Below are 27,879 nucleotides of genomic sequence, written 5' to 3'. Positions count from 1 at the left end.
TGCATTTAGAACAAATTCATCTTCAGCTAGAAGCCAAGTAATTCTGTATTATATATCATACTCAAATATGATGCTATCTTATGCAATTTACAAGGGGCATTATATTTACATTTTTAAACTTCATTATACATCGTTACCTATGGAGAACACTACCACAGTCAAATTATATGACACTCACAAGGCACAATAAAGAATATTTAAGGTCTCCTAAGAGGAGACGGAGTTAAGTGTTCCTTTCTTAAAGAGTAAAATAGCATTAGTTTGCACTAAAAATCTAAATACAAAAAAGGAAAGTAAACGCTTTGTTTTGAATAGATGCTAATTTACCCAATCTCTGAGTTTAAACAATGAGGTTACATTAGCTATGCAGCGAGCACAGGCACAATTCCTATTAATTTAATGGGAGTTATGACTTCCATTAAGTTTAATAGGAGTCATACAGCCAAATCCCCATGTACCTTGCTGGAAATTCACTTCCTAGACATCAACTAATCAAACACACTGAAATGAACAAAAGTAGGCAATCTAGCTGTGCTCTGAAATCTAAGATGGCGTCTGTAAGTCAGCTAGCACAAAAGGGCCATAGGCATTCCCAGGAAGAAAAAGAACAAGGTATCACTCACTGTGAAGACACCAGCCCTATGCCCAGGAGTGACACTAGATAGACCATGCTCACATCATCTGCTACTGTTACTAATGCAATTCAGTGTTTCTTAACTCACTGCCGAAACAGGTTAAATAAACAAAACAAACAAATGAAACCTTTCCCAGAGTCTGTAGTTATGATCAACAAGCCTAATCACCAGGATTAAAATAAAAATAATCTGAAAATGGAAACACAAATGCCAAGAAAGCAAATGGTTTCACCAACTTCTGAATCATACTGAATAAAATCACATTTTTTTTTCAAAAGTGATTTTCAAAATCTATGATCCAGGATGGGACCATGTGTTAATGACACATGATTGCTTCGACTGTGTAAGGACCTATTACACTATTATCCAAAAGCTCCTGTTCCCTCCCCAACTATGACAATTGCGTCTTCGTCTTCGAAGAATCACACTCTCCTGTAATGGATACACACTAGCTGACTAAAGGAAACCATACAACAGCAAGCAGAGCTGCTCCTTGATCCTGCGAGGCTGACATATTTGTTATGTGTGTGTGTGCAGGCTTATGTGGATGCATATGAATGCAAGAGAAATGATTCTAATCTAATCATCTGAAGTGTCTTCCTCTCCTTCCCTTCAGTGGTGGGGGACCATCATTTCTCCGCCCAAACTCAGACCATTCTGAAAGAAATATTTGGATGCCAAGTAACTTTCCTAGTTCATATTTAATCACATCTCTGCCTTTGTTTCATAGCTACATAGTAAAACTAGCAACAGAAGAGCATTGGTGCAAAAGCTGTATGAAAACCTGCGGTTTCCAAACAGGCTTGACACTATGTCCTCCAGTATGTTCTCAGTCTTCCTTGATTTCCATAAAAACGTGAATCTTTATTTGCCATTCACATCTATTACAACATTTTATTTTGAAACTGGGGTAAGTAACAATGTGTTCTGAGTTCATTAACTAGAATTCAGAGCTACGAGGTCCAATGATACATTCATTGCATAAAAAAATTGGGCCTACAATTCATATTACTGGCTTTGCTGAAGAACTGCTATTATTTGTAACCTGTTACTTGAGTGAGCCTTCATGTGTCTGACTTATGCTTGCCAGGGCTCCATTATATGGCATAATTTAATTCTCTAGGACACAAAAATTCAATTTACTTTCCTACTTACTGATACATGATTCCACAGTGGGTTACTATGCTTATAAAACTTGGCCAAGATAATCAAAGCACACCAGGTTCTCAACAGAACTGACTTGTGAAAGGCAAGGTTAGTACTATAGAAATATAAATCAAGTATATGGAAACAAAGCATTTCTAGGTATGATCTTCATACTATCCCTGTTTACAAAGAAACATTACATAATCTCCAAAAGGACAGGAGACTCAAGAACAGAGCATTGTACTATTTTGACAAAAATCACACGGTAAATTGATGGACAAACAGAATACAAGCAGCTTAATTTTCATATAATTAGTTTCCTCAAGTTAAAACATTTCAAATGAGTACTGCATGTGCTGTTTGGTACCCAGAGGAAGAGGTCAGGACACAGCTCAGTCACAAAGTTCTTTCACGGCAAGCAAAAGCCCTGGGTTCTAACCCAGCACTAAAAAAAAGACTAATAACAAAATTGGAAGAATTTCCACCAGAAATATGTCACAGTGAGGAGATCTGACAAACCACTGAACAGATACCTCACAAACTTGGAGATACACCTCTCATTGGTACTGATACAGATCAAATTCAAAACCATGCTAAGCTTCCACACTTATCTCAAGGAAAAGCGCATACATGGGAAAAAAACAAAAGTACTGGAAATTGGAGAGATGGCCCAGGAATTTCTGTGGTACACCAGATAGATTGGTTGGCTGTTTTGCTTTGTTTGTTTTTTATCTTTTGATGGGGGAGTGTCATATATCAATCTGTTGATTTCATTGGTTAAGCAATAAAGAAACTGCTTTGGCCCTCATAGGTTAAAACATAGGTGGGAGGAGTAAACAGAACAGAAGGCTGGGAGAAAGAAGCTGAGTCAGGGAGTCGCCATGATTCTCCCACTCCAGACAGACGCAGGTTAAGATCATTCCTGGTAAGCCAGCTCGTGGGCTACAGCAGATTATTAGAAATGGGCTAGTCCAGGTGCGAGAGCTAGCCTAGAAGAGGCTAGATAGAAATGAGCCAAGCGGTGTTTAAAAGAATACAGTTTCCGTGTAATTATTTCGGGTAAAGCTAGCTGTGGGGGAGGCCGGGTGCCGGGGACGCAGCCCTGCCGCCCTTATTTCAACAATCTTTAGTGGTATGAAAACTCTTATTTCTGGATTCTACTGAAAAGGTGAAGAACTGATAAAACTAGATTAAATACAAGCCCTGCGTGGGCTTGGCAGGTTGGTTTTAGTCTGTGGAAATGCTCGAGGAGCAGCAATGTTGGACTCCAATGTGTTCTTGAGGCTCCATTCCCAACAAAGACCACAAAATCCTGAATGAGAGCGCCAATGAGTGAATCTCCCAATCTCAAGCACCCACTCAGGTCTGATGCCTGACAGAGAGCACACAGAGACAACCCCACTAGGAAGACTCCTCTGAAAAAGGTACAACCGTGTGCCCATTCCTCTCTCATCACTCATCCCCACGGAGACAGCAGTGGAGAGATGGCTCAGATCCTCAGTAGAGAGCGCTCGCTGTGTAATTTGAGGACATGAGATCAAATCCCAGAATCCTCATAAACAGCGAGGTGTGGCATTGTGGGGGCAGAGACCAAAGGATTACTGGGGCTTAATGACAGCAGCCAACTCCAAATTCAGTGAGTCACCTGGTCTCTAGGGACTGAGTCCTCAGCGTGTGAAAGTAGGACCACCTTCGTCATCCTTTGGCACCTCACACCGGAAAGACCACACGTCCCAGCACACAAGTATGTGCACACATGCACAGACATACACAGGCATGCCTGAGCAACAGAGACAGACAGACAGACAGACACACACACCTTTAACTGAAAAAAGTAAACTTGGCTAAGAAAAAAAAGGAGACAGATGGTGGGGGAGAGGGAGGGAGAAAATCATGTAAGCAGCAGCTTAACAGCTGAGGTTTGAATTTCGATCTCCTGTCACATGCCCTTTACACCTAACTTTGATTGTTTTCTCAACAGGTGTCCACAGGTCATTATCTGGCTTCTAGTAATAAAGGCAGACGGTGTCACACACAACTCTTCTAAGACACCCTCACGTGCCGTCACCAAGATGTTCTGGCAATGCGTGCTCGCTGCAGCTCCTCTTAAAGCCAACAGTGTGAGTTCCTCCCTGGCTCTCTTTTTGCCAGTAGGAGGGAATTCTTTCAAAAGCAACACGTCGCTGGCCTGATGAGGCAAAAATGAAATTTCTCTTAAGAGCGGATATGAATCCTAACCTGAGAGCTGACACTTGACATGAAACTACGGCATCTCATGAAAAAGTCTCTGCACGCTGCCCCCCATGGAGCGAAGCTACTGTGCTGGCAAAGTGGTCTCCATCTTGATTGGAAAATTTTTCATTATTGGACTAATGAGCCATTGGTCCACACCTGGAATCTTTTTCAATGTATAAAAACACTCAAATATAACAGCAGGAATTCAGACAGTGTTTTTCCCAAAAAAAACAGATGCAAAATTATAGACCATACATATGATTTTCGCAGCAATCCAAGCCTGAGATTCATATTATTAAATGCAGTTTCTGCCTGTTTGTCATTATAGTACTAGTTATTCAGACACATTACACTTTTAGATTTCCTATCTTCAACTCTAAAGCAAATAACTACGTCGTCTTTGAATTAAATATTAGCCTGTGTATAACTTTCAAGTGAATATATATGCTCTTGAAAACAGAAATACTTCCAAATATTCCTGAATATGTTAACCATTTAAATGACATCATTAAGTTGTGTTCATATATCAAACGTAGGAAACAGAGAGCAGGCACAAAAAAAAAAAACCACAACTTTAAAACAAGCAATTTAAACAAAATAAAAATGTTTAGTTTGTTGATGTTCTTCACAAAGACAATGGACAGTGGCTTTTCCACAGTAGATAATGTGTCTTTCCCTTTCATTTTATTGCTGTTAAAACTGGACCACTGAAAAGTAACAATAAAACCAATTTTCTAAGTCCAGTGCTTTATTACATTGAGACTAAAAGAACGTATTGTATGTACAAGCATTTCTAAAAGATTTTTTTTAAGTTGATATACTTTCTTATTAAATATAGTGTCATGGTCTACTTGGGATAAGATTGTCACATCTTACCTCTGTGTTCACTTCAGACCTGATCTAAAATGCACCTGTGTGAGCATTTTTCTTAAATGTGACTAACCCTGAAGACCATAAATAATAGGTATCAGAAAATCCATTTACAAACTAATAAGTGATACTTCTCATTATTTAGAATCAAAAATCCGTAAGTGTGTACTCACTTCTTTAGAAATTATGTCTGTTTTGAAAACTTTTCTCACAATTATTTATAAATTTAAACAAGTTGTAAGGACTAAGGTTATAGCTCAGTGGTAGAAATTCTATGTCTTTTTAAAGATAGGGAAGTTGATAGATACCTTACATAATTTTTCACACTGCAAGGAACATGGATGAACATTCATAAATAAGATTAGTTTTATTTCATGTGTTGTGAAAATATGACTTAGGAGCAAATCAAGAACTGAAACTTCTAAGACAAGTTTCAAGAAAAATAAAAACTAAAGTGCATGACAAGTCAGTCAGGCAATGGTGGTGCACGCTGTTAATCCCAGCACTTTAGAGGCAGAGGCAGGTGGATCTCTGTGAGTTTGAGGCCAGCCTGGTCTACAAAGTAAGATCCAGGACAGTAAGAGCTAAAAAAAAAAAAGTCATGACTAAAGAATTCAAGTTTTCTAGAATAAAGGCAACTAATACATGTAAAAATGTGCCAAAGGACTCCTGAGAATTATTGTATTTTGTAAATTTGTAAAGATATAAAATATAAAATAAAACATTCAGCATTTTCTATACCAGAGAACAATATAACGAAAATAATTTAGCCACTAAAAAATGAATTCAACACATACTTTTAAAATGAAAATAACAATACAGCCTCTTTAACACACAGAAGATTCTATCCTTTCCGTTCTCCTGGGTTTTAGAAAGAAACTATGAAATGTGTCTTACCTTCTGTATTTGGTGAGAAACTGATTATAATGATAAACCACAAACTTCGCATTCTGCAACCAGAAGACACCATTATTGAACCCTTTAAATATTTTCTTTGTATTCCTTAATGAATCTAGTTATAAATGCCCAGCTTCATCGAACCCAGCAGTCTGCATCATTGATCCTCATATCTGAAAAAACAAAAAGAACAAATCCATCACTTACTTTAAGGCCCTGGTATGTCGTGACAGCAAATGCAGAAATAACTACCCTCAACCCTTCCCTTCCCTCCATTTCGCAAGCATAAAATATATTCTGATTGCATATCCAGGAAGTCAGCTGCTCCTAGATAAATAGCATCTGAGATATTCTGGGGGGGAAAGAAGCTCCCCCAAATGTATAGATAATCATATTCAAAAGTAAGTATGTATTTTTTCTAATAATGATATTCTCTTAGGAAAGCATGAAAGCTTAGGAAATCACTTGAGATAATACATCCATCTCTCCATGACATTAACCTTTTGATCACAGAACTAGCTTTAGAATACATAATACCTCTAAATAAATGTATAAACACATGAGCATCTGTTGATCATAGTAACAACAATATAATTTAATATTTTCCCCAGTTGTCTTGCAAGATAGATTGCAGATCTGATGAGTTAATTTTTCTAAACAAAGGTAAATGGTTGCTAACATATGGGTCTATGTTCATTTACAGCCCAGGCATTCAAAATACCATCCTCAGCCATTATTTCCCTGCCAATTACTCATAGAATGAGCAGCTAGCTGTTGTCTCAACACTACTTCCTCATAATGCTCTAGGATTCCTCTCCAGCCTGTTCTTGGAGTAAGGTGTAACTTAAAATCAAAGTAGTATCACTGAGTCTACCAGACCCAAAGAAACATCCAAAGATCCTGAGCACTGTATCGTCAAGGGATTTGGGGGTTTCTTTTCTTTTCTTTTTGAAGAAGCATCTAAGTCTAGGTTATTCTGAAATTCAGGATCTTCCTGCCCCAGCCTGAGCACTGGTATTAAAGGTGTGTGTCACAAGACTGCATCGCATCGCTGATACAGGGACGGTCCTAATTTTGATGATCCTGTATGGGCCCATCTTGCCAAACTGCAGAGACTACAAAAGAATGATAAGTGTGGCTTCAAAGTATCCTCAGCTCCTAGGACCACATGAAAACAGTTTATTTGAAGTCTTCCAGACAACTGATTTACTTCTTTGTAGGGTGTTATAAGAAGTCATAGAGTCTTATAAGATGAGACAAAAACAGTTTTCAAATATACCTGAACTTCCTGGTACAGCCCCCCACGATAAAGAAACCACTACTCCTTTAAAGGTCTTTCAGAAGCTGCACCTGTGGAATTGCTGTAGCGTTTGTTTGCTGTTGGGCAAGGGGCAGGACTGGGGATCGAATCAGGCTGTACTAAGGGAGCACTCCACCACTGAGCTACCAACCTTAACTGCAGAGTTCTATAAAGTGGGGACATGAAGGCATTTCTACCCTTTGCCTTTCTCAGGCTGTGTACACGACTCAAGACAAACTCTTAGTAATTTGCATCCGTTCACTAAAACATGAAAAGGAACAGCAAACCAAAATGCCCCTGCGAATCTAGTATTCTGCCGCATCATCTGAATTACTCATCTGTGTTAGAAGCTCCAGGTACCACATTCTACTAAGCAGTCCCTCTATTCCATTAGATGTCACCATGATATAACTTCTATGGAAAAGCGGTCAGATTCTAAATGGTTTGAAACATAACATTCATCAAACTACAAAGGGATTATCGCAGCTGTCAGCAACAAATTCAGCAAAAAGGACGTGAGAAACCAATTACTCTGAATCTTCTCTCTAGCATCTGCATATAGAAATCCACAAAAGTCTCAGATGAAACGCTATCAAGACATTTCTATTATGAGAAATTGGTTTTATCGTGCCTACTGGTTAAGAGATAAAAATATGTCTGTATACATATATACACTTCAGCCCGTATTTTAGCTCTGTGAAGAAACTGGAGAGATTTTAGACACAGTCACAAAGAAGGGAGCAGTGGGGATTATGCAGGTCTAGGAACACCCCATAGAAGCTTCTCAATCAAAATAAATAAAACACAAAACAAGAGATAGCATGTTTACTCCTCCTCTGAATGCAAACAACACAGGAAGTAGGAAGGCATCCAAATTTAATCTGATGGAGACAGGACACACCTCCATATGCAGAACTAGCCAACTCTCTGATAACCCTTCCCAGGGTTAGTCAAAAGACAACCTGAAATAAACCTGTAGTTCACACTCCCATGACAAAGTTCCTGTCTCCACACTGAAAGATATTCTACATTAGACAGATGAAAAACCCAATGCCCTGACACACCCAAGTGCTCGTCAGTGCGTACTTCCTCAATGCCTCAATCTCTTCAGTCACCTGATCAAGCAGTTGAGAATAATTTCAGTACGTGAATGATACGCATTCATGGCTACAATTAAAAACTGCGCCAGTTTTTTTGGACGGCTCCATGCTCCAGCATGGAATTTTGCCTATCCAAGCTTTTCTTGCAGTAGGTCCTTTCCTCTCACTCAGCTCTGCACACAGGCAACTTGCCCACCGTACCACTCTCACCCGGTTCCAGTTCCTTAGAGCGATCCAAGATCCGTCTGTCTTTGGTCACCCGCTATTTGAAAGAGTCCTTGTTTGTGGGAAGAAAAGGAAGGAAGAAATCAAGGACTGATGTCTGCCTTGTAGGAGACAGCTGCCAAGATAGGACAGCCTGTGTGTGAGAGAGGGAAAGGCAAGAGAAACCGCACAACCAAGACCTCTGTTGTGGTCTTTGGCCAGCACTACTACTTCAGAAACCGATTTTACACACTGAAATCCCATGTACTCTTAAGGCTCGAGAATGTGAAACAGGCTTTCCAATGCACAGTCCACTTGACTAGGAGACTCAGTGCAAATGTCTGCCTCTGGCAAATAGAAAATTCTGGAATGTATCAAGTCGTGGCTTCTTTTATGCAAATAAAGATGAAGTTCATCTGCCTTTGCAGGAAGCAAAAAGAATATTGAATTTATTTTTCTCATTCTACAACCTACAATGAATCACTTTCACATCAAATAAAATTACTTCCAGAAGTTCGTACTCTGAGTGCAATTTCTGAAAACTAAGTCAGAAGATTTTACTGCTGTGATCCAAATTAAAAACAACCCTTCATTGAACAAATGTTAATGAAAACTGAAATACTTACAAGCCACAATCAGCTAAGAATAGAAGGAATAAATAAATACGGTGAGAGGAATCTAAGGAGGCTTTGCTCCTAAAATGAGCTGGAGTCTAAGGAAGCTCACACGAGGCTATCAGACCAACCCTTCCCACCACCTGCAAGCACCAGCTCAGAACACCCAACAAAGACTGGCACCCTGGCACACGCCGATAATCTCAACAATCTGGAGCCCGAGGCAGGAGCATCAAGGTTCAAGGCTCACCTGGGCTACAAGGGGAAAAAAATGCTACAACTGAAAAAATGGAGGGGCAGGTATTTCTCAGAAAGCAAAATAAAACTTAGGAAAAAGCACAAATGGACTATCGAATATCCTTCCAACAAACAAGAGATTCCTTTGAATAATACCTCAGATTAACTATTTATTTGCGTTTAGATTTTCAGAAAATCTTTCTCCAAACACATGAGAAAGGGGGAAGAATGGACAGAGTGACCCTCTCTAAAACTGAAGACGGCACAGTGCCGTAAAACTAGCTCTAATTACAACCTTCAGCAAATCCAACAGACAACCTCCCTCCTATGCTTTCGTCTCATTCTCGAAATGAGAAGATTCCAACTATTTCACCCTAACCTTGCTTCTGTGAACCACAAGTCTCTGTCTACAAACCTCAGTCATACTGTCTTTAGATCAGCACATCCTATTACTCAGCCATGTAAAAAGTCAATTAATGCAATCCCTTACTAGGAAGCCTTCCCCAGCTGGGGAGTGACTTCCAGGAATATGCCTCAGCGCTGTGCTCATCCCAATAGCCCTGGTCATTTCAGACTCTGTGGTCTCTCAGACGGTAACCAGCGTTCATGTTTACTAGCTGAAGAAACAGCCCTGCGTCTTAAAACTGTGAGCGAAATGACTTAAAAAGCAAACATCGATGACCAGTGAGTTCCCAGTCATGTCGTTACGTTGCATGGGCAGGAAATCACATTTACCTGTGACATTTATTCAGCAAGTACAGAAGACAGAAGATAGGAGGTGGAGCCGCTGAGAAGCATCATGGAGCAGAGAGAATTTAGCATCCACAATAATTAAAGGGAGAGAAAAACTGAACTAAAATTTGCTAAAACTGATGAATGAATGCGAGTTTCCTACCAGAAGCAAGGTTACTACGGAGAATCATTTAAGCAGATTTCCACTCGTGGATACTGGATATTAGAGACAAAGCCTTCAGACAGCAAGGAAGGAAAGAACCACCTAAGCCTGAGACCAGTCAAGTCACAAACCCCTAGATATTGCATACACACCCACTCACGCTGCGGAAAATGCAGCAGCCAAGCTCTGGATAAGCCTAGAGTGTTACACATTAATATAGGTCGACTCTAAAGGAAAAAAACCAAGGATGGCTTCACACAATCAGTCTTTCTGATCTCATTTCCACTATAAAATTGTAATCGTCATCAGACAGGATTTCCCAGCTTTAAAAAAGGAAGAAAAGGGCAGCCGTTCCACGTTTTACTAACATAAGTGCGTAAGAGGAAGAAACCAGCCTCCCTCCCTTCCTCAACCCCACTAAATTACAGAATTTGTATTAACTTAGCTAAAACCCAGTCAGGGTTTTCAGTTTTCAGAAGTGTTTTCAGTTCCATCCTTTCCAGGCAGATTGGACTCAGCCCTCTCTGCTCAGACCAGAGACATCACCAACAGCTCTGGGAGTTTTCCACCAATAGATGCCCTGAGCGAACCTTCCAAATGAATCACTAATCAGAGCAGCCTTCTCAGCACTAGACACTTCTCTTTGCGGGCTTTGCGTTTCTTTTCTTCCCTTCCCCAGCACTGCACTGGGGTGGAGGCGGCAAGGCTGAGAACTTAGAGGCACATGGCCACCCAGTGGTCCCCACCCTCCCCCTCCCTCTGTCTAATCTTGCAGACACTGGTATCAAGATACTGGCAGTGTTTCTTGGACACTTCATGCTAAGGTCCCCTTAAAAGTCTTACCCTTGACTGAAACCTCTTCGTTGTGAAGGAATAAATCCTCCTCTGGGGCTCAGAGGAGCAGAAAGAGTTGGGGAATTCTCTCACTTGCATCTGCTTTATGCTATCATCTAGGAGTCTTGCTAAGCCTGCAAAAGAGGCTGGAGCTGTGGACACGAGGAGGGCACAGTCAGGGCAGGCTGCCATCCTCCTCATTAAAACCCATCCAGTTAAAATGACAAAAACAAGGAGCTGCCATTTTTAAACCAGTATGGGGGACACCGTGTGGCAACACAGGAAATGTCCAACTTAAATTCCGAACAAAAGGGGGGTATAGAGAGGCACAGCCACAGAGCAGGCAAATGACTGCACTGTGTATATTGGAAAGTTGGCAGATTCCTTGAATTTATATTTGAAAAGAAAATGCTACCAATTTCTTTTGTACTTGTTATTAGAAAACATTTGGAGTACTGACAACACAGAAGGTATAGCATTCTTGTTTGGCTGTTTGTTTGCTTACACCATTTGGGTAAAGGAAAGTCTAGTCTGACTGAATGACTGACTGACTGGCTGACTTATTTCAGATTTTTGAAACAGGACTCATATAGGTCAGACTCACTATGTAGCAGAAGGTTTCCTTGAATTCTTTTTATCTTCCTCCCTCCACCTTCCAAAATCTGGGACTACAGGAGAATGCCACCATGACTTACACAGAAAAACTAATTTTATTGAGATATTTATTTATCGACAGTGTGCATGCCTGCATGTTCCCATGTATGTGTGTCAATAGACCCACACACATGAGCACAAGCTCTAGGTTGATGCTTGGTATCTTCATCATCTATCTGCACATGATTTACCGGAGCAAGTCCTTCACTGAACCTTTGAGCTTGTCGATTAGCTAGCTGACCTATTCTGGCTAGTCCAGATAGCCAGCCTGCTCCGGGATCTCCAGTCTCCACATCAAGGGTGCTGGAAATAAAGACACCCACATCACATGTGGCCCACAGGCAGTTTGTTTTGCTTGTTTGTTTTATTTTGGTTTGGTTTCTTTAGCTGAAAACCCAAGTACGGACATCAAGACCAGAAGTAGGATTTGAAAGAGGCCCAATCAGTAATCCGTGCAAAAATGCAAGCTTGGAGCTACATGGCTCCTTCATTAAGTTCTCTGAACTTACTCAGCTGATTCAATGGAGAAGCAAACATGTCCACTGAGGCTAAGGGGGAAGTTGAGGGCCCCTGACTACTATCCACAAACGCACTCATAAGCAGGTTCTTACTAGCAGCTTCCAGTTGCTTTGCAATAAGAGTAAAAGAAAAACATCTTGTCCAAAGAGAGATCACTCTAGGTCAAAAACAAGTCATCTGAATACACAGCTATAAATGCCTAGCAAAATAAATTAATTAATAAATTAAGTTAAATAGACAAACTAAATAGTTTAAAAGAAGAAATATATAGGCTGCTCCAGAACAGTGAGGAAACAGCAGGCTGGGAAAACACACGCACTGTCTAAAGTCACGACTGCAGCTAATGAAGTTGATCATATAAACCTACTCTGTAGGTCCTAATACAATTTACTTTAAAATGAAAAATGTAAACAAAGTCATTTTGTGATTATGAAAGTGTTGAAAAACCAGAAGAATAATGAGTTGATTTTAAAATGTTTACATGAGCAAAACTAACATCCCTCAGGTAATGATAACTATGTATTAACTTAATTTTTAGTATTTCCAGTTGAGCTACCTTAATTTTATCCATTTATACTGCTATTTAAAGCACTAACAATTACATGTTATAAATTAACAAATTATTCTAGACTGATAAGTCTAATGAATCAAACTACCTGAGAAAGAGCTTCTATGTCGGAAAAACAAACACAAATGTTAGCAATATGCACACCTTAATTATCACAGAAGAAATCAATATTCAAATTCCCTCTTGGTCTGAGTATACAACCACTAAGTCAGGACCCAGGGCTGCTGTAGGTTACAACATCCAAGCACCATGAGAGATTTCTTAAGTCATCCTGGAAAAAGCATGCAAACTATATATGTATGTATGTAAGAACTATTCAGCAAGAGCCCAGCATGGAGAATGGTCACTCTTGCGGGTTAATTCCAGCACTCAGGAGGCTGACACACAACTAGAACAAATTCAAAACCAGCTTGGGCTACACAGTCTCAAACAACAAACGAAAAGCCCAAGAACAAAGGAACCAAAGAGAAAATACAGCCTAAAGCTGAAGAAAAAATTTGACATACAGAACCACAGGTTTGCAATAAGTCAGAGTATACAATACAATTCCCTCAAATGCTGCCATTTTATGAAGTATTCTGTAAAGTCTATACTTCCTTAAATTGAAATGGGTTGTATTAGCAATCTATCTGGTTCTCGCTGGCTAATGAGTTACACATAGGCCTCTTTGGCCTTGAATTACGAAATCAATGTTTTTATCTTATTTATTTCACACACTAATACAAGTTAGTCTTGTGTAAAGTTCTAAAGAAATTGTTTGGAAAGACAAAGATACGGTGAAGAAGTTAAAACTCTAAGGAGACTCAAAACACGCTAGAAAATGTCAAAAAAATAATATACAAAACAATTATTTAAATTATCAAAATTTAATAGTAACAAATTTATTTCAGACCAAAATACGAAGAAAGAAACGAGTTTCTGCATGCCTATCTCCTCAAGATGTATGCTTAGACCAGCTGATACCAGCTTAATGAGTTGTTTGAGGCCGAGATCAAGCACACACTTAACCTGCCTCCTGAGAGTTGAGACCCTTCACAAGCATCTGGGTCTCAAGTTCAGCAACTGTACAGGCATGCAGGAAAATCCAAAAACCTACAACTGTACAATTTGTTTTTCTTTTTCCACTTACAGACTTTGGTGCTGAGGTTCCTGTAAGTAACACCAAGGAAATAATTCAAGGGATTCCACAGTGTGGCTAAACTGCTGCTGGACTGGCGGCCACACCATCGTGCCTTGACATTTATGCCACTCCCATATTCTACACTCCACCTCTCTAGAAAACTGGATCATCAAAAATTACCATGTCAGAAGAGACTTTAGAAAGAACAGGCCCTGGGGTGAAGACCGCTTAAGTCATCAAGTCACCCCGCCATGTGTATCTATGTATATGTATATCTACAAAGAAAACTCGAAATACCTGTTTCTTCTGAAATTGTAGAGAAAAGAAAATACACCAACTATTTCTAGATAACTAATCCTACTAGCTTTGTTAAAACTATTCCATTGAGTCCAAATGAATGAACAGAACACAATGTCATCTTCCCAAGATCAGGGTGAGGTTTAAGGAACCGCAAACCTTAAAACAGCCTGGGCTAAGGAGTGAGAACCTATCTTAGACGTTTAAGACAATGTCAGAGAGGAATTTGTCATCTTCAGAACTAAATACTGACTGTGTCACTTTGAACAGTTAACATTTGTTAATTAATAAAATATCAAAATTTTTGTTGAAAATTCAAAACATTAAATTCTATAGGCTAGTGCTGCCCCACTCAGAGTTGGAGGAGGTCTGAGATTTTCACAAAAGTGACTTTCAAAGCAAAAATGTAATTTCACAATCCCTAGTAAAATTCCAAGCGACACCAAGGAAACAATAAGACAGTGATGTTTTCACAAATAGCAAAAGAAGGTTATAAAAAAACTTACTCAATGTTAAAGTAACTTTATAAGACTTCCTCATCTGGTAATTAAATATTTTGTGTGTGTGTGTGTGTGTGTGTGTGTGTGTGTGTGTGTGTCTGCATGTGCGTCTGTGTATGTAGAAATGACTTCTTAAACATTTTAATTTAAAAAACTTAGAAGAGGGGAAATCGCTTATTGTTACTTCAATACATACAGGAAAGGAGAGAAAGAGTGTGCGTGACTGAGACCGGCAATCCCAACATTTGGGATGCTGGAACAAGGCCAGCCTGGGCTACAGAGTGAGAACCTTCCATGGGATTGGGGGAATATAATGCTCCTCTTATCACTGCAGCAAGAGACCACACATACAAAGCCAGCCTGGACCACGCAGCAAGACCCAGTCGCCAGAAACCAAAATGCTGGCGTGAAAGGTTAAGCACCCATAATAGCCAGTGATTCTTTAGATAGTCTGAGTTTAACATTAAGAATTGTTTCATTATATTTGGAAAGAGTAAAACCACCGTGTTGGGCGCACAGACTCCATGGACATCAGAGCGGGGGTCAGATAACATCGTCTATGAAGGACCAGAGAGTTAATAGTTTGGAAGTCAAGAGTTTCTGTCACCATCACACGACTAGGCCACTGCGTGGAAACGGTTAAATGAGTAAGCACAGCTAGGTAGCAGATCTCCCTACTTAAAGTAGGCTGGCCATGGCTGACCCACTCTGCTTTAGACGCACAGCCGGATAGAAGGACCGAAGGCAACTGAGTCCTGGAATGATCACGTGACTATCGGTGTCCACCTGCATTACCGACGCCCTCAGTCTGCTGTTGTTAGAAGATTAACCTGAACAGTCAGGTAAACGTAAATGAACCGTGCTGATGAGAAAACAAAACAAAGCATCATTACACCGACAAGGACAGACAGAAGTGTCTGTCTCCACGCGAGCAGATCTATAAGTATCCTCACAGTGTCGGGGAGGCTTAAAAGAGAACAAAGGACTGGACTCAAGCAGCTTAGCCCACTACTTTGTTTGGCATGGGAAAATGCAGAAGCCATCAAAAGAGTAAGAGGAGCCTGAAGAGTAGAGGTTTGGAGAAGACCCCAGGTACTCCACCCGAAGTGTGATGGAAATGGCTGTGGGGAAACGTGGCTTCCGTCACACAGAGCCTAGGCGCTGCCGGTTCTCGTGAGAGACACAAGATCTGTCCCACTGACAGCTTCGTTTGCTAGGCCCGAGACTGATAACTTTCTTTGAGAACACTAAAGATTCCATAAGGCCGAATCATTTACCTTATTCCAAACAACTATGAAGTCATAATTAGTATATACACTGTTAGTTGTAAAGAATTAAGTCTCGAAGCTCTTTATTCCTATATTCAACCAGCCCTTGTTTTTCAAAGCCAATGTGACTTTCTGCATATGTAATGCCCATTAACACAAACTATAACACACAACTCATAAATGTAACATCTTAAACTACAACAGATATCACATTAAAGAAAAAGACTAAACTTTTCTACCAATATTATACACATGAGACAAAGAGGAGAGAAGGTTACAAATTTTTAATAAGAACATTGTATTATGGTACTAGTAATCTAGGTGTTTTACTGGAAGTAAGTGGATTACTGTAAATGAAATTTTAAAACGTCTTTTCCACTTTACAGATAACACAAAATGACTTTTTTTCATGTCTCTGGCGATAAGGATAAATTCGCCACGTTTAAATGGTGCCTTCACTCTTCCCACCCAGGCTCATGAATTAATAATTCAGTGCCATTAATACAAGAAGATAAATGATAAAAAGGTTAAGGCGCATGGGCCAACCATACACACACACACACTTCTTTTAGCACAGTTAATACGTCCCTACCAATTATAGCTCAAACTTTTAACCAGTTTCCAATAGCATTTTTACAATCTAAGTAGCAGCTTATACACACACAATTTCACAGGATACATTCCTAATAAATCTCCTGCTGGCCCCAAACAATCATTCTAGGGGATTAAAGCGCAACAACTGCTAGCATTAACAATGCTGTGCACACTGTGGAGTCAAGAAGCCCCCTTGCTGCTGTCAGTCTCTGGAAAACCTCCTAGACCAACAAACTGATTAAGAATGAACTGGACCCGTACCTTTCAGTTGCTAACTTACTCTAACAAAGGAATAAATTCTCAGGAAATAGTAAAGGAGAAAAACACTGTTTACAATGAAATTCCAGACTTTGTTTAACTTAGCTTACTACATGTAAATAGACAAACAAATACTACTGGTATCAGCTCAATCTTAATTTTTAAAGCCAAAATCCCTCCAAAGCATTGTTTGAATTTGGGAAAGATACAGCTGTGTGTTGTAGTCATGGAGTTTTGGGGCTGGTTTTTCTAATTTTTTAGACCAAATCCACAAAACACTGTCTCAATGTGATTTAATTTTGTTTGTTTTTTATTTGTTTACTTTTAGCAATAGGGAATTGACTAGAGTCTACAAGGAAAGAAGAGGATATATATTGGGAAGAAGGACAAATTGAAAAATTAAAAATGAATGAAAATACATTAGTAAAACATCTGAACCAATCTAACTTCAAAAATACTTAATCTAGTACTCTACTTGGCCAAATTTATTCCCTCAATAATTGTGAATGTGCCGTCACAGTGACGTTACACCAAACTTTTTATTCCTCTAAGATCTCTCCTCCTTTCTACCTAAATATATTTTGTACACACCTGATACCATTATTCTAAGGCAGTCAATCAGGCAATCAGGAACAAGACCCCCTCCCTCTTCAGTCTCCTGCAACCATTCTGAGTCATAGCTGCTATTGGGTCATCTTATGTCAACTCTTTGAACTAGTTATCTAAGCTCTTGATGAAAACTGTCCATGTTTATCTTTCTTCAGCCTAAGTCCCCTGACAGCAATGTAAGCCTCATGGGGAAGGTCTGTGACCCCAGTATCTTGGGAGACTGAGGCATGAGGGTAGCAAGCTCAACACCACTCTGGGTTACAGAGGAAGTTCCCAAAGCACCTACACAATTTAAGGAACCTGTCAAGAGAAATTGAACTCAGGGCTGGAGCATCTGCTTACCATGGGTGAGGTCTAAGGTTCAATTGTCAGCACCTCCATACCACACCAAAAGACTCCTGAACATACAGTTTCTGAGGGGCTAAGGTGGGTACCATAGCAACACAAGGATGCCAAGAGAGAGAAGGAAACGGGCCGACACAGGAGTTATTCTACCATCCGTGTGGTATGAAGGTAAGCCCTCTTGGTGAAGCATGACTTCCGTTCTTGGCTGTAATGTTCACGTGATGAGCAGGGAGCACGCGTGTAATTAACACAGCACATGTACGACAAACTAACCAATTGTGGGGAAAAGTGTTTTGAATTCATTTCTCTCTCATCTCACATCTATACGTGAAAATGATCAGTCTCTCTATGCTTCCCAGTTTGTAAAAATCTAGGAGTATTAGGCTTGCTTGCCCTGTGTGTCTGGACCACATTTGACATGCTAACGCTCTCATTTCTGACTGCAGGCCCTCTGCCACTTGTTCTTTGCCTAGAGAATCTCTCTGGCCCACACCCACCCCGTGCAGGGTTATCACCTGATGTTCTTGGACCCTGGGTGAAACCTCCAACACACCAGGGAACAAGACTCTTTGTAACCATGCTACAATGCACTCACCACTATCAAGAAGTGCCTGAAGAATCATTTTCAGAAGATCATGAGCTATTTGAAAAGAGACATGATAATGTTCCCATCTAGCCCTTCATGAAGTGCCAGATACAGTTGAGAACGCAACAAGCAAAGGCACAGGAAACATTCTGACGCCAAGAAGGAGAGCAGAAAGGGGGCTGAACAAACTGTAGTATGGCATGTCGTTAATCAGAGGGTGAATTAAGGAAGTCAGTGGGATTCAGGCACTGAAGGGTGACAAAGTTCATTCTAAACGAGAAATAAATTTACAGCAAGATTTCAAAAAGGGGATTTTTTTTCCCTGGGAAGGGCTATCTTTCAATTAAATACCGAGGAATATGCATTAATAAAACAAAAATGAGTCTTCTGTCAGAAAGATGAACTTACTAGTATAATATAAATTATCTTATCATTTTCAGCATCTACAAGAGTCAAAAATAAAAAACCCTCCAGTGAAAAATTTCAAACCACTGGGTCTCAAAGCAGAGAGGCACAGAGTTATGATTGAAACAAAGCCTGCAGCTCCAATCCAAATCAGCAAAATAGTCCCTGAGCAAACTAGTTAGAACAGTAATAGTATCTACAGAGACACACACATGCACAGACAACATGCATACAAAAACGTACATGCACACATACATAAACCCTCATAATTTAAAACAATTTAGAACTGAATTATGTGGAATTATACGATTCTGCTAATACTGAATCTTCTAATTTTGCGTTTAGATAAAAACTGAAAATTGTATAAGGAACAGGTTAGACATCTGTGTTGCAAAGTACACCTAAAAAAATCTTGGTGATTTTTTTCTATTGTAAATGTTTTAAAGCTTCCATTTCCACACATTTAATATTTAGGAAAAATAACTGCTTCTATTAATAAAATATCCCCTTAACACTAAAATATTGTTGAACAGAGGTAATATATATGTTTAAGTAAAAAAAAAACAATTTTACCTCCATTCTAAATAAAAATGTGAACTTGGAATGTGGGTCAATGGCATGGTGCTTGCCTAGCATGAACAACCATTCAAACCCAGATTGAAGAATGAAAAAAATTAAATGTTCACATTTTTCTCACAAATGCTAGAACAATCAGTTACCCAGTTCAATAACAGCTCTTGGGTCATCTCACTTCTATATGACTGAGAGATAAACTCAGTGTTAGACTGTAACCCCAGGAACCCATCAGGCATCCTGTCTCTAATGCACAGATGTGGGCACATTGCTTTTCAGTCTGTGATTTACAGAGACTACTAAAAAAGCATGGCTACTTTGAAATCATACTAGCATTTGCAAACTAATTATCCATAATACATAAATTCAACATTGACAATAAGCCTAAGCAACTCATTTATAAAGAGACACACAGGTATTAAATATGAATTTTAACAGGTTTTAATAATTAGACTTTGTAAATGGTGTGATACGTACATCTGTCCTAATTTGGTTAAGAAGCGTTTCTCATGAAACGCTCCTCAAACTAAACACAAGGAATTTATTCTGGCATTTCACTAAATTAAAATCCTGAAATCCTACAGCTTTATGTACAAATTTAGATTTTATTAATACTTTAAATCAAACCATACTTATTATTCAGCTTCATCTAATGCAATTTACAGTAGACTTCTGCTGTGAAAGCAAGAACACAATGAGATGCTAATCAGATTTTAATATAAGGCATTTTGGAAGGCAGGGAACCACCCTCCTGCCCCCCTCCAAAAAAAACCTATCATTTCACAATTAAAAGATAAAGATAATCCACTGGTGATGTACGATCACCCATTGAAGAAAAGCGCTGTGAACAACTGGCTCTTTGCATTCCTGAACATGTTCTGAGTCCAAAAATGTGACCACCTGTGTTAGTATCTCGTGTAAAAATTAAATGCCTTTGTTTCACGGGCTGCTAGATGACTCAGTGGTAACAGGGTTTGGTCACAGTCCAAGCACAGACTTATTAACATATTATGAAAACATTTCTTGAAATATTTTATCTTGCAAACTTAAAAACAATCTCATTTTAAGAACTGCTGTTGGCTTTAGGTTCCACAACCCACTAAATACAATGACATTAGCACTTCACCACCACCAAGAATGCACAGCTAACTCCCTTTACCTCGTGCTGATCACCTTGAATCTTGTCCCCAGCAGGACTGATCCTTTCAGAAGGGAAGAGAAGCAAGCCCACATCGGAGACCCTCTGACAAGAATCCCCACTGGCTCCCTTTTTGAGACGTTAATAGGTGGGAGGATCCTAATGCTGGGGACATCTGGGGCCAGGTGTGCTGGGAGCAGGGACGCTGGAGCCAGGGCTGAAGGAGAGGGAGAGTCTTACTCCAATCAGGCAACACAGCACAAAGGGGAAGGGTGAAAGCATTGCCTTCTCTGTACTTACAAGAAAGGGTGACCAAAGTGTTCAGGCATTTTCAGGTAGCGGGAGACACCAAGGCCTACTGTTCTCAGTATTGGACCTTAATTTTGACATGGTAATTACTGATTTAACATCTAAGCTACTAAAACTTGAAAATCCTATAATAAAAAGGGCGGCAGGCAGGGAGAAGGAAGAAAGGAAAGGAGGGCGGAAGGAAGAGAGAGGGAGAAAGAGATAGACAAACAGTGAAGGGGACAGAGACAGAGATTCGCATGGAAAGACTATAAACAGGGAAGGACTCAGCCTTGATCAGAAATGAGGAAAGAAAAGGGGAATTTGGCCAAAACAAAAATGGAAGATGAAACTGGTTGCCAAAAGACTTGGGCGACCTGAGTACTGGAACCACCATTCATTCAGCAGCTTATATCTGCATCAGCGACAGCTATGGGGAACACTCACTGAGGGCAATCTGAATTTGAAACTCCGCCTTAACAGACTACATCACCAATCGCTCTGCTACCCAAGATGGCATGCCTATTCTAGTTACCACAGCTTTGTCCGTCAGAATCCTGAGCTGGTTAAGCTGTAAACTTGATTATTATCACGAGACTCAAAGTACTCACTCCAAGAATGCTGAAGGAGTCGGAAAAAGAGGATGTGGCAAAGGTTCCTGCCCTCCTCTAGAAACAAAACTCCACGGCTGGGTTATTGCTCAGTGGTACAGCTTTAGCCTAGCAAGGGTGAAGCCTGCTGTAGATCCCAAGCACCTCCTAAGAAAAGGAGAGTGTGAGAGCCCACTGTGACTGAGGCCATTGTGAGTCCACCCATCACTGACAGCTACAGACAGGCTCTTGTTTAATGAACATACTAGAATGAACCACCAATCAAACCTAACACCCTAATATCTAGGACTGGGGTTGACTTCTCTGTTTCTGTCATTTTTGAGGCAAGTTGTATAATACCATCCAGGCTGTCCTGAAACTCATGGTACTTCTCCTGCCTCTTCCTACTGAGGTGCTGAGAATACAGGCATAAGTATTCACACAAGCTTTGAAATTCTACTAAGTATTTTTTCACCCCGATTGGGAACAAGTTAGTAGGGACATTTTCTATTCTTTTAATTTTTATATTTAATTAATTGCATTTGACTCAATAAATATATAATACTAGGGATTTATGATAATAAATGAGAAAGATTAACTCAGTAAAGACAAGCCGCAATGAATAAAAAACTTCGAGGGGCAGAGAGATTTCTAAACTACCTCTAAGAGGACAGACTGGTAACTACAGAAACCTGTGAATACTGACTACTGAGCAGGTTGTTTACCAATGTGGTTGTTTACAGAGCTGTTCTGACAGTAGGAAGACCAGAACAACAACAAATATCTCAATGTATCTATCCATCCAGGAAAAAGTACATATTTCATTTGAAATAGAGCATAATAGCTGGCTATAGAGACTCTCATAAATTAATGAATTGATGGAAACTCTAAGCCTTGTACCTGAAAACTATACAATGACTCGGTTTATACAAGCAACTGAAAAACACACTACTTACGCACAAAGCAATTCACCCGCAAAACACTTGTAGAGATAGATACAAAGGATGGAAAAAAATCTATTTTTGCACAAATATCACATTAAAAATGCATATACTTTGATTAGAGATATAGCTCAAGAGGAAAGCGCTTGCCTAGCACGCACAAAGTCCTATATTCCAGCCTCAAGCATCACAGTAAGTAAGTACCAGGGCATGTGGGCTTGAAGCAGACTGAGGCCATGAGCACTCAGTTCCGCTCCTCTAAGCATCATAAGAAACAGGAAAAGTCCTCTCCCTTGTGAAGGGGGTGTGGCTAAAACCTTGGTCCAAGACTTTGATTCCTCCTCACTCCTCCCTTACTTACTGGATTACACTCAACCATAACAACATCTGTCTGTCATCACTGCCTCTCACCAGGGCTGTCATCTATAGCTTTTAATTAGGTTTCCATCCCTTCCAATATTCCGCCACTCTGTTTCATGGCTACACAATGTCCGGAAACTAGGAATTCAATGTAATACTCTCTCAACTGAAAATATAAACAATTATGCTCTGCACCATCTTAACAGAACAAACTACACACATACACACACACACACACACCCCACACGCACACGCACAAACCCCAAACTAACAGTTCCTCCTTCCACTTTCTGTGTACCTCGAAGGCCCCAAATCTTGCAGTCCTCTTGCACAGACCTGACATTTATGTCCCTTTCCATTTTGCACGCACTCCTCGCATTTGGTCACGTGCTCAGTGTGCAAAGCTCCAGTTCCTTGTGCATAGCTCACGTGATAGTGCCTTTTTTCAGGAAGGGCCTTAATAAATGTCCATGCGTCTAAAACAAACAAAACTGAAGCTGCAGACTTACAGTAAAGTAGATAAAACGTGCTTGCCAGGGGGCTTGTTCTTGGGAAGGTTAAAACCCAATATTTTAAAACACAGACTCGAAGACTGGTGCAAGCAAATGCATATTTTTGGTCTGGTAATTTGGGCCAACTTGGTACCAGAAATTCTGTCAAATTTTTGAACCCACATGTGCGGCCACAATAACTTCTGTGGTATTAGAGGGAACCAAAAATAACATCCTGAAGGTGAAATCCAAGGCACTGCAAATACTGTGGATTATTAAAGTAAACCCCAGCCCTTGCCTGCCACTCACACAGGAACACCTCCAAAGACAGTTGCTCAGAGCTAGAAGAGTGTAACTTACTTTTACAAAGTATACCCATGCCGGAACGAGATCTCTGCAAAGATACATAAAGTATAGACTGTATTTTAAGAAGCCTCTGACGAGTCATGGTGGCGCACTCGGGAGGCAGAGACAGGAGTGAGATGGAGGTCAGCCTGGTCTACAGAGCGAATTCCAGGATAGGACAGCACGAAGAAACCCTGTCGGGGGAAGAGGGGGAGAGCCTTACAACATAGCTTACAAAATATGGCTTACAACATAGAAATTTCCTAGTTGTGGACACATTAATACAGTTTCTTGAAACTGGGAGAGAAAAGCCATCAAAACATGGCAATAGCTGAATCATTCCGGATTGGTGATATCTTGCAGCCTGAGGATGCTAAACTGCATGAGACAGAGCGTGGCTGACAGGGCTGCCAAGACTCAGGATTTATTCATTCGAATACACTATTATGACCATCCTAGAACTCTATTGTGTCTGCATAGTATTATGACCCTCCTAGGACCCTGTTATATCTGTTTATATGAAAACTCAACTGAGTTACTAGCAAAATTAACAGTTTCGTATGTAAAACAATTTCGAACATGGAAAGATTTCCCATTCAGGAAAATAAACAAATTGTTTGGGTCTCTGTCTGCTCTAGATTTTGAAAAGAGGAGATAGGTTTCTGGTTTTATTAGAACTGTGAATGGCATTTGCTCTCTTTGTCAAGTCTGCTAAATCTACACAAGTTAAACCAAAATCGCCCAGCTCTAGGATGGTTATATTTACCATCTGCGGTGCTCAGCCATTGTCCAAACTTCAAGTTTGGATATAGTGAACTTCTAACCTCCACTGAATTTGTAGCTGTCACTAAGTGCAAAGATGACTGGAGTCCCATCCTCCCCCCCCACCCCCTTTAAAGCGGTGTCTCCTGTCCGGCAACAGGTGATTACAAAATCTTGAATTGGGGTTTTTAAGCCTACATTTTACTTCGGGTTGTGTGCCAGGAACTGAACCCAGGGCTTCAAGCATGCTAAGCACACCTGATCTACACCCCTAGTCCCCTTTCCTTTTAAAATAAAACTGTGTGTTGAATTGATGAAAAATATTAAAGTTATCATAAGTACTTAGCATTAAAAGCACCAATTTCCCAGTCAAAGAATGAACGTTCAGAGATGGATGGACCTAAAGACTCTGAGAGGTCTGGGTGTTCTCCAAAGTCACTTTACTAAACAGTGACAATGGAAACGGTGACTATTAGCTCAAACTGTATCCTGCTTTGTCAGACTCTTCCCCACATTTTCCAGCAGTTTGACTCTCTGGATCTTTCATTATTGATCCATTACAGGTCCCCACCCAAAGCTCTGTGCTCAGAAACCCATACGCTTTTTAAATCTTCGCAATTTTCTTCTTATTAATAGGAATAATTTGTATTCATAAATACAAATTAAGGACAACAAAATGCAGTTACTACATAATCTCGCCAAGGTCGCAGAATCCAACAGAAAGTGAGACGTGGGAGAAAAAACAGACTTGGATCTTACAAATGCACTAATTTATAGATTAGAAATAACAGATAGTCAAGCCTGCTTGTATCCAAAGACTAAGACCATCAGCCAAGGTCCCAGCCAGAACCATTTAAATATTTGATTTAACATAAATTGGGGGAGGGGACGACCAAAACAAATCAACAGAGGTGCGCGTCTTCCCCAGGCCAGCCCTCTCACATAATCTAGTTCCCCAGTCCCTTTAAAACCACTCTATGACTCAAAGAAATTGAAAAGTCAGTTCCCACACAGCACCGGATGTCCTCTAAGGAGCTCCAGTGGAAGCTTCTACTATTTTGCATACTGACAAAGGCCATCCATACTTTACAATGAATAATCAGCATAGTTAGCATCCAGGGGAACTTTTCATAATGATGCCGATCATGGAGGGGGGGATGAATGAGGTGTGGAGTTTTTCTCCCCTAGCCAGGGAGGGCTTGAATGCATCTGAAGTCACACGAGACCACTGTGTGTTTCATACTGTTATCCCCTGCTAGCAGTCCCTAAAAGCACATTTCACTCTTGGTGCCCGGGGGCGGGAGGGGGGAGAGCAGAAATTATTTGAGTGAATGGATAAATATTTTCCCTAAAGAATTACATTTATTTATTATCTTTATTTATATATGTGAGTGAGGCTAGTGGTTTTTTGTGCACCATGTGTATGCAGGTGGCCACGGAGGCCAGAGGCTTGGGGTCCCCTGCAACTGGAATTACAGGCTCTTATGATCGCCCAGTGATGGTGCTAAGAATGGCAGAAACCAAACCCAGGTCCTCTGCGAGAGCAGAAAGTACTCTTCACCTCTAAGTCATTTCTCCAACCCACAGAAAAATACTTTTTGAGGAAGAAAAAAAAAACATCAGCAATTCAGTGGGATATGAAGAATATCAATGTACCAAAAAGAAATTTTGATTAAAAAAAGAAGCTATCCTATATGAGGACATCTTCAAAGTATTACAGTAATATACAAAATGCTTAAAAAGAAGTAGAGTGTTCAGATAGTACCGGAGCAGTTTCACAAGTGCACAGAAATTAGAAGTTATTCTTCACAAACAGGCAACACTGGTTTAATAAATTACACTAACAAATCAAAACTGTGTTTCCAATTTATTTTTAATTCAACACTAATGTCATGGTGATATGACTCCAATATTCCTGAACCTTTCTTTCTGTTTGTCATAGAATTAACACACAACAGTGGAAAAGAGACCATACTGCATCCACCCATTTTCAGCACTGCTTTTTGTTTGCTTGCTATGGCTTTTACACCAGGGTTCTCACCCTGTAGCCCAGGCTGCCCTCAACGTCATAACAATTCTCCAGCCTCAGCCTTATCATTCTTAAAATTCTTCAAATATTTAAACAATAGAAATAATACAAACTACTTAATTGACTATTGTTTCAAACAGATCAAATTCTTATTCTCTAGCCTTTCAAGAATAATCAAAGTATTAAAAATCAATCCCAAGTATTTTGAAAATTGCAGTATTTAAAAGTGAGTTCTGTGAGCAGGATGAGGGCCAGGCCACTTGCTGCCATGGCAGGTAACCTAAATTTGATTTCCAGAATCCTGGATGTGTAAGAAAAGAATTCACTCTTGAATATTATGGATCTCTACATGTGTGCCAAGGCATATATAAGTTCCCACCCCCAACACACACACACACACACACACAGTATATAAAAAATAATAGAAGTAATAGGATGTGTATGCTTTATTCTTGGAAACGTTTTAAATGTAATGGCAACTGAAACAAATTAAATCTATTCTCATTTAATGGTTTCTATTACAGGTTCCAAGAATAAACTTTTATATAAACTTAATCTAAATAACTTGTCATAAATATCTGAAATATAATAAAATATGAATCATGCCTTTACAAGAATAATAATAAAAATTTCTCTGCGATGGATACAGAGTTTATCAATTTCTAAGCCACAAAATGGGCACAGGAGAGGGCTCTTCTATAAAAACAACAAAGCATAAACAATATACTTGGCCACCGTGTTTGTTAATAATGTTGTCACCTCATTTATATGAATTCTATGTCATCATAATTCTATAAAATACTCTATAAGCATTAATCAAGGCTAAATTTTTATGGAGGTTATAATCAGAGAAAAGTGGCTTTAGGATCTATTGCTAATATCTTAATGTGTTGCAGCTGTTATCCCAAACCCCAGATGTAAAGGAAAGATCGTCTTCAAATAACTCAAATTGCAATTCAAATAACTTCAACGGGACAGGTATTAATGCTTCACACTGATTTGTTACTACTAAGAAATCACAACAGCTTTGTCACGAAGCCTACGCAGGTCCTAAAATGACTGCATAAGGATTTTCTTTGAATCTACACTAATCTCTTACTGAGGGACCTGGCGTAAATAATAGAACCCTCTGCTTTGATTTATATTTTGTCAAAATAAAAACGCCTTCCAAAATCAACCCTGACTTAAGGAGCAATAAGTACAAATTAACTCTTTGAAACCATAAAATAAAATTCTGTGATTAAAGAATTTTACTGAGTGTTACTCTCTTTCTTAAACATGGAAATGAAAAACTGTAGGCTCACCAATCATATTTCCATTAAAGTGTTTCAACCACACATACATTAGAGACAGACATACAGCATCAGTTTTTGTATCTTGAGTTTTTGATATTTTCTTAGATGTATTTGATATAAAGGCAAAACTAAAATCTCAACGAATAGGGGAAAGAGTGAAGTTCTTAATTTTATTCTTAAAAAAGAATTTAGAAATTTTATATTCTATGACCTTAATCATTTGCTCTTTTGTTAAGGCTTGAATGGGCAGTATCATCTGATTGCCAGAAAAATCTATCAAAGTACACATAATAAACAGTATTCTTTAAACCTCTGTTAGACTTATACTTGAGGAAATCTCTGAGACAGAAAAAAAAAAGGAATCATTTGAAACAATT

At 39.6% G+C, this 27,879-nt stretch overlaps 1 protein-coding gene across 19 annotated transcripts in view; it reads right to left on the bottom strand.

Moving 5' to 3' along the window:
* The window catches only part of Adgrl2 (adhesion G protein-coupled receptor L2), a 612,895-nt gene that overhangs the window by 136,899 nt on the left and 448,117 nt on the right, over window positions 1-27,879 (bottom strand). For all 19 annotated transcript variants that reach the window (XM_075981092.1, XM_075981094.1, XM_075981095.1 and 16 more), the window contains one exon: window positions 5,784-5,956. In XM_075981092.1, the coding sequence (XP_075837207.1) occupies window positions 5,784-5,856 (73 nt within the window). In that variant the 5' untranslated portion in view covers window positions 5,857-5,956. The remainder of the gene's footprint in view (window positions 1-5,783; window positions 5,957-27,879) is intronic.

This window comes from Microtus pennsylvanicus, chromosome 7 (assembly GCF_037038515.1).
Source record: "Microtus pennsylvanicus isolate mMicPen1 chromosome 7, mMicPen1.hap1, whole genome shotgun sequence".
Classification (NCBI taxonomy): domain Eukaryota; kingdom Metazoa; phylum Chordata; class Mammalia; order Rodentia; family Cricetidae; genus Microtus; species Microtus pennsylvanicus.
The sequence above is the reverse complement of the archived record's forward strand: the minus strand, read 5'-3'. Positions and strand labels throughout refer to the sequence as shown.